The sequence below is a fragment of the Schistocerca americana genome, chromosome 2 (genome assembly GCF_021461395.2).
Source record: "Schistocerca americana isolate TAMUIC-IGC-003095 chromosome 2, iqSchAmer2.1, whole genome shotgun sequence".
Lineage (NCBI taxonomy): Eukaryota > Metazoa > Arthropoda > Insecta > Orthoptera > Acrididae > Schistocerca > Schistocerca americana.
In genome coordinates this window covers 330,649,256-330,664,016 of record NC_060120.1, presented here as the reverse complement: position 1 = coordinate 330,664,016, position 14,761 = coordinate 330,649,256, and the positions used below count along the sequence as shown (strand labels likewise).

The 14,761-nt window shown below is 37.8% G+C and overlaps 1 protein-coding gene across 1 annotated transcript in view; it reads right to left on the bottom strand.

Moving 5' to 3' along the window:
• The window catches only part of LOC124595996 (coatomer subunit delta), a 118,837-nt gene that overhangs the window by 63,973 nt on the left and 40,103 nt on the right, over positions 1 to 14,761 (bottom strand). The window contains exons 5-6 of the mRNA XM_047134942.1: positions 12,483 to 12,691; positions 178 to 345 (exon numbers count right to left, since the gene is read on the bottom strand). Of these exons, the coding sequence (XP_046990898.1) occupies positions 178 to 345; positions 12,483 to 12,691 (377 nt within the window). The remainder of the gene's footprint in view (positions 1 to 177; positions 346 to 12,482; positions 12,692 to 14,761) is intronic.

Below are 14,761 nucleotides of genomic sequence, written 5' to 3'. Positions count from 1 at the left end.
CTTCTTACCGAAACCAGTCATCATAAATAAAAGTTTTACAAATGCGATCTTGGCTGAGAAACCATCTTTCTTCATATTTCATTTTGGCAAATCACAATTGCATTAAGTTTAGAACATTAGGTAGCCAGTGTCAGTTAATACTTGGATACGTTTATAATATAGCTGTAAGATACTCACTCTTCTGTTGGCTCGGTGGAGGCATGTGGTAGTTTTGTGTTGGCAACAGACTTGTTGATAGTTGGTGAGACAACCTTCTCCCCCTCTGATTTTAGCTGATCCACAAACGATTCCACATCCCTTGATTTACTGCCCAATTTCATTGCCTTTGCTGGAACTGTTGGCTTTCTGTTGAAAGTAGAGTTAAAGGTGATAAATTAAACCTGAGACACGTCACTATTAGATACCATATAAATAGCCTCATATGTGAAACACAGACTAACAATAGGTTACAAAAACTTTAGAAATGTAGGCTGACAAACAGAACTGCATTCAATGAACACTAAATTGCAAACAAAACATCTGCTAAACATCCTAGACTTTTATACTATAACAACACATGTCAGATGCAGGTTTTATTTTCGTACGCTATTGCTGTAGAAGCAGTGAAATCTAAAGCTGCTCTGGAGGCAGTGGGTATAAGGAAAATATGAAGAAATGGGATCTGGTTCCACATTTTATGGAAACCTGGGATCACTGCTGAAGCAAAAATATAAGAGGAGAGATGTTCAACATATTAAAATTTAGAAGAGTGTTTGGTATTTGATAACTTCTCATTGCATCTATTTCTTTTATAAACTTATTGAGTACTTTTCAGTTACTTTCTGCAAATTAAACCCTTGCCAAAATTTACAATGTGATGCACATCACTTACAATATGACACTCTCCCAGACCTATGATCAAACTTATAATATGGGCATATCAATTGCGTTATTATAGCCTCCACAGATTTTTAGAAATAAAAAAAATCTAAGTGATCTGTTCATTGATTTTACAGGTCTTGAACTTCCAAGGATTTTCTGGCACAAATTTGTTCCCCAGATCTGACTGTGCACATTATTGTATGCTTCATACACAGCTGTTCTTAGAGATGTATAAGTTGATATTAAGTTGTAGCCTCTGGGGTTCCTTGGTTTGACTGACTAATGGTATGCTTCCGGGTGTTCTGCTACACTGTTGTTTCCATTTTATGCACGATAAGTTTTCTCTATCCGTTTCTCTGAAGTTTATTTTGTGGCAAGATTATAGTAGCTTCTGCCACTGCAACATTCCCAGTATGGTAACATTAAACTGCTTTATTACTTTACTTATTGTGTATTTAGCTAGATTATAGTTTATAACGTAACCCAGCTTCTGTCACAATTGTTGTGCCTCTATTGGAATTGACACTGACAACATTTCATCTGAGAAGCCAGCCCATCTACCACTTACCTCAAACACAAGGTGAGTACAAATAACTTAGGAGTAAAGAAGAGTACTCATCAAATAGCAGCAGCGTTGAGTCATTGAAAGACGCACACAAAAGAATAAAGACTTTGGTAGCCTTTGGATGAAATCCTTTGATGAGGTAGCGTACAAATACATCCAAAAATTCTGTCCGAAATTTTTGTATCATATTCTCGAAGTGAATACAGCACTAATATCTGCCACAACAAAGGATGTATTTCAATGGAATGGACCAATGTGCTCCTGAGCTTACCATACAAAGCTATGCAGTTTTAGTAAAACGATCTTAGAGAAAATGTAGGCATTTTAAGCACTAGAAATGTCAAAAGTAATTTTCAAAAGTTTCACTAGCTGGGTTATTTACTGATCTCCGCACACTGCATTTACAATAGCAGTCAGCTTGACAGAGCTGTGTGAGAAGCAACTAATGTGCAATGAGCTAGGAACAGCAAGTTACATTTAGCAGCATGGTCCATACAGAGCAAGCAAAGACTCAATTATCTGATATCACAAAGCATATTCATTTTCCACTGCGAGCTATGGCTGACTGTAAACTAATTACATCTGCAAGAATCAGTAGAAAATTTAAAAAGAGCCATTTCTGTGCATCACTGGAAACAAACGAGGATACCAATCCATATAGGTAAAAAAAAGCCAAATAGCATCATTTTAAAGGTCATGAAGAAACAGCCCCATTGCTGCATTAGTTATTAGAAAAATTACAGAAAATATAAACTCTGCTGATTAAAAAATACAATAACTTGAATGTTAGTTCTATTCGTAAATGCAACATGAGAAAATCACACTGTAAGTGTTATATTACAGCAACTAAGAAATGCTATTGTTTGGTACAGCTACAAGCACAGTATTGGTCAAATGCTGCACTAAAAGTGTGGAAATCACCAGAACGACGTAATTAATTGATTTATGTTTAAATAATTGAATTGCATGAACACAACACCATATGACAGAAATACATCATATAAGCACACACATTTTCTAGATTTTGTTTGTATACTAATTACTATTAAGGAACTTAGTAATTAAGTTTTTGCATAATTTGTGCCAAGTACAGTATACATTCATAAATACCAAATGAAAAACAATGTAAAATCAGTTCCGAATTCTGAATCAAACCTAGGATAAACATTTGTTTTTCTACTCCACATCTACATATATACTCTACTAGCCACCAACTGGTGTGTGGCGGAGGGCACAATTCGCACGAAAGTCATATTTCCCCCCCTCTGTTCCACTTGCAGATCGCGCGAGGGAAAAACGACTGTCTGAACGCCTCAGTACGAGCTCTTATTTCCCTTATCTTTGAATGATGATCATTACACGATTTGAAAGTTGGTGGTAATAATATATGCTTTACATCCTTGGTGAAGATTGGATTTTGGAATTTAGTGTGCAACCCCTTCTGCTTAGCGCGTCTTCTATCTGCAAGTGTGTCCCACTTCAAGCTTTCTATGAGATTTGTAACGCTCTCGCAATCGCTAAATGTACCAGTCACGAATCTTGCTGCTCTTCTTTGGACTTTCTGAATCTCTTGAATCCCACCCAACTGGTAAGGGTCCCAAACAGACGACCAATACTCTAAGCCTGGATGAACTAACGTATTGTAAGCTATTTCCTTCGTTGAAGGACTGCATCACTTCAGGATTCTACCAATAAACCGCAATCTAGAGTTCGCCTTACCCGTTACTTGTGTAATCTGATCATTCCATTTGAGATCATTTCGAATAGTCACACCCAGATACTTGTCTGATGTTACCGCTTCCAAAGACTGATCATTTATTTTGTACTCATACACTAATGGGGATTTTCGCCTTGTTATACGCAGTAGGTTACACTTACTAATATTAAGAGATAACTGCCAGTCATTACACCACGCATTTATTTTTTGCAAAAATGGTTCGGGCACAACCTATACATTTAGTATTCATAGATATAGAAAAAGCCTATGATAGTGTGCCTTTATCCAGTTTATGGAAAGCTTTAATATCAATAGGAATAAGTCCAAAAATAATTAAAGCAATTCAAAATTTATATAAAAATTCTATTTCAAAAATAAAAATTGGTAAATATCTATCACATGGATTCCAAGTCACAAAAGGATTACGTCAAGGATGTAGCATCTCACCTACACTGTATAAAATATATACAGAAGTAACTTTACAGAATTGGAAGAAAAAATGTCACGCTATGGGAATACCAATAAATGATAGAACAATATACTCGTTACAATTTGCAGATGACCAATTGCTTATAGCCCAAGACTGTGAGGACATAGAGTATATGACCAGAAAATTGATTCAAGAATATAAAAAATCAGGTCTAAATGTAAACATGAATAAAACAAAGTACATGGTAATTGGTGGAGTGAATGGAGACTTAATATTAGAAGAAGGGATGGGAACAATAACAGCTACTGAGGAATATAAATATTTAGGTGTGAAAATTACAAATGATAGGAAACAGGACAAAGAAATTAGATCAAGAATAAATTCTGGAAAGACGACAATCTCTTTATTGAATGGAATTCTCTGGGACAAACACATAACAACTGATAACAAAATAAGGATTTTTAAAACAATAGTTAGCAGCATTATTACATATGGTTCAGAAGTGTGGACAACAAAATGGCAACTGAAATCAAAATTATTAGCCACAGAAATGGATTTCTGGAGACGTTCAGCAAGAATATCAAGACGAGAAAGAATAAGAAATGAAGTAATCAGAGACAAGATGAAATGTAAAAATTCAATTAATGATTTCATCGAGCACAAACAACTTAAATGGTATGGACACATCAGACGAATGGAACAGGAAAGGCTACCAAAATGCATAATCGACTGGGTACCAATTGGAAGAAGAAAAAGGGGACGACCACCTGATACATGGATGCAGGGAGTTCAGTCAGCAATGAGGAAGAACAACATTCCTGAAGATTTATGGACAAATAGAGAAGAGTGGAGAACAATAATTAGTGACTTACTGTAATCTAGAATAGGTGCTGGAAAAATGTACTCACATTGTAAATCCAGAATAATAATAATTTATTTTTTGCAAATCTTCATTGATTTGTTCACAACTTTCGTGTGATACTACTTTCCTGTAGACTACAGCATCATCGGCAAACAGTCTAAGGCCGCTGTCAATACCATCAACCAGATCGTTTATGTAAATCATATAAAGCAGAGGACCTATTACACTGCCCTGGAGCACACCTGAAGTTACTCTTGTTTCTGTTGAAGTTACCCCGTTCAGGACGACATACTGCTCCCTGTCTCTCAGAAAACTTTCTATCCAACCGCATATGTCATTGGATAGACAGTAAGCACGCACTTTTTGTAGCAAGCAACAGTGCGGAACTGAGTCGAACGCCTTTTGAAAGTCGAGAAATATGGCATCAACCTGGGAGCCAGTATCTAGAACCTGTTGTATATCATGCACAAAGAGGGCCAGCTGTGTCTCGCATGACCACTGTTTCCTAAAACCATGCTGGTTTCTGCAGATGAGCTTCTCAGAGTCTAGAAAGGTCATTATGTCTGAACACAAAATATGTTCCATGATTCTACAACAAATTGATGTCAGTGAAATTGGCTGGTAATTATGTGCATCCAATTTTCTACCCTTTTTATAGATTGCTATGACCTGGGCCTTCTTCCAGTCCCGTGGAACTTTCTGCCATTCCAATGATCTCTGATAGATGACGGATAAGAATGGTGCTATATTTGTAGCATACTCAACATTAAATCTTACGGGGATACCATCTGGGCCACATGCCTTTCTGGCATCTAAGGATCTTAACTGTTTTTAGAATGTTAAAAAGTTGCATGTAACCAACAGTTTATACATGTCGGTAATTTTATGAATTAATGTTCATAACTGTACCTTTTAGTGAAATTGACAGTGCAAAATATGTTAAATTGGAAGAGAGCAGCCTGGAAGTACATAGGAACATAGCTTTTCAGTAGTTTTTCTGTGGCTCTGTAGATGGAGATTCTGCCACACAGGTTGTTAAGACTCTTATGATTTTCAATTTCAGGTTTATAACAATCATGGAAATTCCTGGTGAAGCAATTTCAATTTTAACACACTTGAAACATTTAGAAGGTGGAGTGTATGGTTTCAACACAAGCAAGGTTGTATAAGAGAATCAAATTAGGACTTTTAATATTTTCAGGATCATCTTGGGGAAGATGATCATTTAAAGAGCTGCTGGATTTCAAAATTTCACCACAATCATCCATAGGAATAAGTTGATTTGTGCTCATAGATTTGATTTATGGTGCCTTAAACAGGATTTGGGGAAATACTGATTCACACAATTCCAAGTTTTAGTTAGTTTTACCTAATGCTAATTCCTACTGTTTTTCTTGTCACTACTTAAGAACTATGATAAACATGTAGTTGTGGTCTTCAGCCCTGAGACTGGTTTGATGCAGCTCTCCATGCTACTCTATCCTGTGCAAGCTTCTTCATCTTCCAGTACCTACTGCAACCTACATCCTTCTGAATCTGTTTAGTGTACTCATCTCTTGATCTCCCTCTACGATTTTTACTCTCCATGCTGCCCTCCAATACTAAATTGGTGATCCCTTGATGCCTCAGAATATACCCTACCAAACGATCTCTTCTTCTAGTCAAGTTGTGCCACTAATTTCTCTTCTCTCCAATTCTAATCAATACCTCCTCATTAGTTATGTGATCTACCCATCTAATCTTCAGCATTCTTCTGTAGCACCACATTTCGAAAGCTTCTATTCTCTTCTTGACTAAACTATTTATCCTCCATGTTTCACTTCCATACATGGCTACACTCCATGCAAATACTTTCAGAAACAACTTCCTGGCACTTTAATCTATACTCAATGTTAATAAATTTCTCTTCTTCAGAAATGCTTTCCTTGCCATGACCAGTCTACATTTTGTATCCTCTCTACTTCGACCATCATCAGTTATTTTGCTCCCCAAATAGCAAAACTCGTTTACTACTTTAAGTGTCTCATTTCCTAATCTAATTACCGCATCACCACCCAATTTAATTCGACTATATTCCGTTATTCTCGTTTTGCTTTTGTCGATGTTAATTTTATATTCTCCTTTCAAGACACTGTCCATTCCGTTCAGCTGCTCTTCTTCCAGGTCCTTTGCTGTCTCGGACAGAATTACAATGTCATCAGTGAACCTCAAAGTTTTTATTTCTTCTCCGTGGATTTTAATTCCAACTCTGAATTTTTCTTTTGTTTCCTTTACTGTTTGTTTCCTTTACTGCTTGCTCAATATACAGATTGAATAACATCGGGGATAGGCTACAACCCTGTCTCAGTCCCTTCCCAACCACTGCTTCCCTTTCATTCCCCTCTTTTTTTGACTCTTAATAACTGCCATCTGGTTTCTGTACAAATTGTAAATAGCCTTTTGCTCCCTGTATTTTACCCCTGTCGCCTTCAGAATTTGAAAGAGAGTATTCCAGTCAACATCGTCAAAAGCTCTAAGTCTACAAATGCTAGAAATGTAGGTTTGCCTTTCCTTAATATATTTTCTAAGGCAAGTTGTAGGGTCAGTATTGCCTCACATGTTCCAACTTTTTACGGAATCCAAACTGATCTTCCCCGAGGTCAGCTTCTACCACTTTTTCCATTCGTCTGTAAAGAATTTGTGTCAGTATTTTGCAGCCATGGCTTATTAAACTGACAGTTCGGTAATTTTCACATCTGTCAACACCTGCTTTCTTTGGGATTGGAATTATTATATTCTTCTTGGAGCCTGAGGGTATTTCGCCTGTCTCGTACATCTTGCTCACCAGATGGTAGAGTTTTGTTAGGCTTGGCTCTCCCAAGGCTGTCAGTAGTTCTAATGGAATGTTGTCTACTCCCGGGGTCTTGTTTCAACTTAGGTCTTTCAGAGCTCTATCAAACTCTTCACACAATATCATATCTCCCATTTCATCTTCATCTACATTCTCTTCCATTTCTATAAGATTGTCCTCAAGAACATCGCCCTTGTATAGACCCTCTATATACTCCTTCCACCTTTCTGCTTTCCCTTCTTTGCTTAGAACTGGGTTTCCATCTGAGCTCTTGATATTCATACAAGTGGTTCTCTTTTCTCCAAAGGTATCTTTTAATTTTCCTGTAGGCCGTATCTATCTTACCCCTAGTGAGATATGTCTTTACATCCTTACATTTGTCCTCTAGCCATCCCTGCTTAGCCATTTTGCACTTCCTGTCAATCTAATTTTTGAGACGTTTGAATTCCTTTTTGCCTGCTTCATTTACTGCACTTTTATATTTTCTCCTTTCAGCAATTAAATTCAATATATCTTCTGTTACTTAAGGATTTCTATTAGCCCTCGTCTTTTTACCTACTTGATCCTCTGCTACCTTCACTATTTCGTCTCTCAGAGCTACCCATTCTTCTTCTATTGTATTTCTTTCCCCCATTCTTGTCAATCGTTTCCTAATGTTCTCCCTGGAGCTCTCTAGAACCTCTGGTTCTTTCAGTTTATCCAGGTCCCATCTCCTCAAATTCCCACCTTTTTGCAGTTCCTTCAGTTTTAATCTACATTTCATAACCAATAGATTGTGGTCAGAGTCCACATCTGCCCCTGGAAAAGTCTTACAATTTAAAACCTGGTTCCTGAATCTCTGTCTTATCATTATATAATCTATCTGATACCTTCTAGTATCTCCAGGCTTCTTCCATGTATACAACCTTCTTTCATGATTCTTGAACCAAGTGTTAGCTATGATTAAGTTATGTTCTGTGCAAAATTCTACCAGGCGGCTTCCTCTTTCATTTCTTCCCCCCAATCCATATCCTCCTACTACATTTCCTTCTCTCCCTTTCACTACTATCGAATTCCAGTCACCCATGACTATTAAATTTTCACCTCCCTTCACTACCTGAATAATTTGTTTTATCTCATCATATATTTCATCAATTTCTTTGTCATCTGCAGAGCTAGTTGGCATATAAACTTGTACTACTGTAGTAGGCGTGGACTTCGTGTCTATCTTGGCCACAATAATGCATTCACTATGCTGTTTGTAGTAGCTTACCCGCATTCTTATTTTCCTATTCATTATTAAACCTACTCCTGCATTACCCCTATTTGATTTTGTATTTATAATCCTGTATCCACCTGACCAGAAGTCTTGTCCCTCCTGCCACCGAACTTCACTAATTCCCACTATATCTAACTTTAATCTATCCATTTCCCTTTTTAAATTTTCTAACCTACCTGCCCGATTAAGGGGTCTGACATTCCACACTCCGACCCGTAGAACACCAGTTTTCTTTCTCCTGATAACAACGTCCTCCTGAGTAGTCCCCTCCCGGAGATCCGAATGGAGGACTATTTTACCTCCGGAATATTTTACCCAAGAAGACGCCATCATCATTTAACCATACAGTAAAGCTGCACGCCCTCGGGAAAAATTACAGCTGTAGTTTCCCCTTGCTTTCAGCCATCTGCAGTACCAGCACAGCAAGGTCATTTTGGTTAGTGTTACAAGGCCAGATCAGTCAATCATCCAGACTGTTGACCCTGCAACTACTGAAAAGGCTGCTGCCCCTCTTCAGGAACAACATGTTTGTCTGGCCCCTCAACAGATACCCCTTGTTGTGGTTGCGTCAACGGTACGGCTATCTGTATCGCTGAGGCATGCAGGCCTCCCTACCAATGGCAAGGTCCATGGTTCATGGGGGGGGGGGGGGGGGGGGGTTGATAAACATAGGTGAACTACATTGCAATATGGATTATAATCAAACTGTATGCTGGCCATGTTCTTTAGCTGGTTCGTCCATTTTCTGGCCTACTAGTCAAAGCACAATTTAGTTATTTCAATTTTTAATTACTTTTTGGAACATAATGTAAGAATGTATAGTCTCCGTTGGACAACTATGAGCTGATGTAGGTCACATACTGTATCTTCTGCAGGACCATTGCTACATGTTCTCTTGCCATAGACAAGAACTGAAAAATGATGCCCCCTCGTTTTTACTACCATTGGTCTCCACGATATCCCCCCCCACCTCTGCCACCATGCAACAGCACAACAATGCAAATCTATTAGCCTTTTAATCGTTAAACTTACATGACCAGAGGTCTTCATTTTCTGGGACAGTCCTCAATTTTCATGTTTTGTTCTCCATTCCTTTAAAATCGACAAAACTGACTGAGGACAATAAAGGTCGTCAGTTGCTTGTTTTTTGTCCTCAATTTGTGAAAGTTCCCAAAATAATTGAAACAGGAGGAATGTGCTGAACATTTTCAACTAGAAATCAACCGAATACATTTATCTTATTTAATCGCTCAGTAGCGACTGCTTCAGTTTTGAGGTAGGTAGAGGTAATTGTTTACTTTCATCAAAGTAAGTAAATCCTTACTGCTAAATGCTCTGCATGCTTCGGAAAACAATTTGGTGTTTTAATTTTTCCTTTCTTCCATTTTTTTTCTTCATATTTGCTCAATTTTTTGCTGTTTGATATGAAATTAATTTTTTGCCCCTAAAATTTGCTACCTAGTCTTGCATACTGATAGAAACAACCCTGATCTTCTGTTAGTGACAGAATTGTTTGTCAATATAAGAAGTGTATCATATTTCAACAGCGCAATTTGCAAACAGTCAACTCAAAACTATGAGCTACAGAATAAAAACAAATTACATACTACACACAAACACATCAACAGGAAGCTCACTATCTACCTGTATATTAATATGACGCTGGCCTGAACTTCCTGTTGATGTGTTTAAGTTAAGTGTGTGATTTGTTTGTACCCTGTACAATGAGATTATTCACTGCACATGAGAATATTACATTAGAATGCCTTCAACAGGCCAGGCGTGCATATTTTGAGTGATCACCAAAAGCAGCGACACAACGCTTGACCATGTTCTCCCACTAATTTCAAGAAAGTACATCCCTGTATTTTCATTAGTTGTAACCGATTCTCAAGTAGTGTATTAATACAAGGCCCACCATATTTTTTGGGTCCAAACAAGGACATATCTTTGAAATTACTTAAAAAGTCTTACCAGCTTACTGAAACATTAAACATCAAACATTAAACATTAAACATTACCCCCCGGAAATGGTTAATGTACCATGTGGGCAGAGCAACCAATTCCTCAAATAGGTCTGTCTAAATCACTCCAAACTACTCTGAAAACATTTTCATTCCCCTTTCTCTTCACACTACCTAAATTGCTGTTGAGTTCTCAACAGTACAACAATCCAACTTTTCTTCAAGTTTACGTTTTTCCACACACTGCAAAAGATAGTGTGTCAAAATTTGAGCAGTTTCACTTGCACTTCATCGAAACTTAGAAAGTGTAACTTGAATTCCCTCCCCAAGATTGAAATATTAAGTTTTACTTAACTTCTATCTGAGCTATCCATCGTTATTGTTGCACAATGTTTGCCAAAGAATGCAACATTTGAGTTCAAACAGCTAAAAATTTTGAGTCATACAACTTTTTACCAGTTTAGATGTGCGGTTTTGAAACTAAGTTCATATCTAGCAGCATGGAATGAAGCTGTAGCATCTTTAGCAGCACACTTCAAATCACAGTCACACCTTTGGCTTAAAATTCTCTTGTACATATTGTGCAATACACATGTTCACAGCTAACTTTTTTTTGTAATTTTAGCCTTACATGTTGTATGCCACTTTTTGAACATTCTCTCACAACCATTTCTCTGTCAATTGACCTCGGAGCAAGCGCTGACACCGAAGGGGAGACGTGCCTAATGGTTCCGCCACAACTTTTCACTTATTGCTAGTTGTTTGGGGATACAACAGGGGCAATGTGTTTGTTGTTTTCATGTGTGAAGTTAGACAATAGTTCATTAGGACTTATTAGTTGATAAATTATTTATGCTATGCTAATTCAAATAGACCATTCAGTTTAAATGAAACCCTTTCTTTTAAGAGAAAATTGGTAACTGACTACCGACATATCGATGGTAGGCAATGAAAACCTCATAGCTCCTTCTGCCTGTGAAAACTCTTAATTCCAGTTGCCAGTAACTCCACAATCAAAGAAAGTTTTGGAAGTGTGTGGATTTTTCTAGTCTGTCAATAACTACGCTTCTACTACACAGTTACACATGTAGCAATTTTCTGTATCACTTTACATTATTTTTTAAGAAACCGTTTTTGCTTCACCTACAAAATTTAACTAAATGGAGTTACAAGGTTTTCAATGCCTACCATTGATGTGCCATGTGCCAATCACCCAATGTGGCGTCAACTGAATAGACTTCAACTCGGCAGCCAAACTTCCCCAGGTGGTGACACCCAGCCGTCATTGCCATATGATCATTTCATTTCATTATTTGGTTCATTAGAATGCCATTAGTGCTACATTTGACATTTGTATCATTATAAATTAATACATAGTTAATTATTTCACCAATTATCCTTAAGCTTGTTTATCATGGAAAATAGGCCTGGGTGTTTGTGCCTGCCAACCATTCTGTCTATATCTCTGCGTATACATCTGTCATAAAACCTACGTATAAGAGTCAGCACCTAGTAATTGCTCTGGTAACATATCAGTTTGTTACTGACTCACTAAGTAAGCCATCATCAAGAACTGGCAAATCATGAATTGTGGAAATACGAGGGTTGGAAGATTCCGAAGACGAAAAAACCACTTCGTGGTATTCGCTTCAGAACTGTTCCAGAGATTCGACAGGCAGTAGACCGCTCCTTTCGTACAATCAACAGAACAGGTTCTACTAATGGTGTACTACACCTTCCACATCGCTGGCAACAGGTTCTACACAATGCTGGTGACTACTTTGAAGGACAGGAACAGGTGCAAACATGTAACTCTTTTGTATTGGTTGTGAATAAATAGTTGCCACTACTTAAGTTCCAACCCTTCTATAATGTGTAGAGATAAAAGCAATGAGTTTGTTAGGGAACTGCTTACAAAATATGCTGCCGCCTTTTATGGAGTTAATCCAGTGTGATTACTAGTCTGGTCTTTGTGAAATATTTCTGATTACTTACTGAATGGCAGTGAAGCTGGGTTTGCTAATTTCAGGTGACAAATTTGCTGAATCACCAACAATTGGTGAAGGTGTGAATCCTGCACCACTCCCAAAGCCACCTCCCCCATACCCTGGACTCTTTATGCCTTTTTTGGAGGCCTCCATCCTCTGTCGTTGCAATTCTTTCGCCTTTTCTCTCATCTTATTCTTCGCTTCTCTTTCTTGAGTCTGAAATGGAGGAATGTTAATATCACACATTGGTATATTCATTATTCTAGAATTGCTGCAACACTTTGTGAAACAGAAAGTGCACATGGTATGTCAGCATAGTCAATATCACTAAAATGACAATAACAAATTTCTCAAATACAAATGAATCCTTATTCCTATTTCAAGGCTTATTAGAGCTACAATTTGCGAAATGCAACAGTGAAAAGCAAATATCTGAAGTTGATTGCAACTTAACAATATGTGTCGCACAACACGAGCATTATTAGTGAGGCAGGTTTCTCACACAATAATTTCAATAAGAACAGTGGCAACAGCAAAACTACTGGAAAAATTAAGAGATGATATCATAAAAAATAAGAACACAAAATCTGTTTAAAGGAGGAGGAGGAGATTAGTGTTTAACGTCCCGTCGACAACGAGGTCATTAGAGACAGAGCGCAAGCTCGGGTGAGGGAAGGATGGGGAAGGAAATCGGCCGTGCCCTTTCAAAGGAACCATCCCGGCATTTGCCTGAAGCGATTTAGGGAAATCACAAAATCTGTTTAAAAGATACCCAAACTTTGCTTAGCAAAAGATGGCACACATTATGGGTATGCTCCTTCAAACTCCACAATTTTAGCTCATCAGTCCTTCCACTGACATTGCTTTCCACCTTCTGTACTCTTCAATCTCCAAATGTTTTCTATGGTGTGTTTAGTTTAGGAAACAGCAGAAACCACAAAGAACAAATTCTGGAGAGTGGAGAGTTTGGTAAATAACGAAAGCTTTCTTTTTATTTTGGTGAAGAAAATGTGAGTTACGTATAATGAATCAACTGTAGTTAACACTGTCAGCTAATTTATTCAATAATAAACTGACTACAATGTAAAAGTCGCTTGTCTGTCATCTGTCCTCCAGTTGTTTCTGCTTGTGTTTGATAAGTAAGTGCCTCTCTTTTATCACAGTCACTATGATCAAAGGATATTAATTTCAATACTACAAATGGGGATTATACTCCCTTTGCCAGAAAAGTTTCATAATTGCACTTACCAAGTATGATCCTAGCTCCTATCTAAGTAGTCTCCTTTGCTATCTATAAACAGTTACCAATGTTTCTGGAGATTTTGGAAGAAAGCAGGGAGATTTTCAAGTACAATGCTCGTAAGCTCATTTTTCGTAGCCAATTGGATGCCTGCGGTATCTTGATTAAGCTTCCCTTTCTGTCGCCTTTCCACTCATGGTAAAAGAAAAAATCGTAAGGTGAGAGGTCAGGCAAATGTGACAGATGTGGGATGGCAATAACAGAATGTCTGGCCAGATACTTGGTAACAGATAAAGCAGATTGGGCCTTGCATTGTCGTGCAGTAAGAACCAGTCCTGAGAATGTCACAAATCAGGGCGGCGATATCGAATTCCTCGTCACAAATGTTTCAAGACTTTGATTAAAGAGTTTGGTTCACTGTTTGACCTGGAGGAACATACTCATAGTTAACTAATCCTTAACTATCAAAGAATGCAATCAACAGAGCCTCTATTCTCGCAGGTTGTCGTTTGATTTTTTTCGAGGCTCATGATACAGGACTCGCCATTCGGCACTTTGACGCTGTGTGTGAGGGTCACACTGGCAGCACCAACTTTCATCCCCAGCTGTAATCTTTGACAGAAATGTAGGATCACATCTGGCTCTGTTCAATAATTCAGCAGGAATTCTTTATCTTTCCTCTTTCTGTTCATCTGTTAGTGTTGAGGAATGAGTTTTGCATAAAGTTTCTGTTTCCCTAAATCTTTGCATAAAATCTTATGACAAACATCACAATCCAGATTAAATTGTTCTGATATCACACACACAGTTACATAATTGTCTTCTTGTAACAACAGCCTTGCATGCTCTATTTTTGGACTGGTATGTGCTGTAAATAGGCAACCAGCTCTCGCATCGTCTTACAATGAATCTCTGCCTTCGCAAAACCTTTTGTGCTACTCAAAAACATGACTTCTTGAAAGTGACTAACCTGCATATGCTTGCTTAATCATTGTACATGTTTTACTAGGAGTTTTCCCAAGCTTAACACAAACCTTAATGTTCAC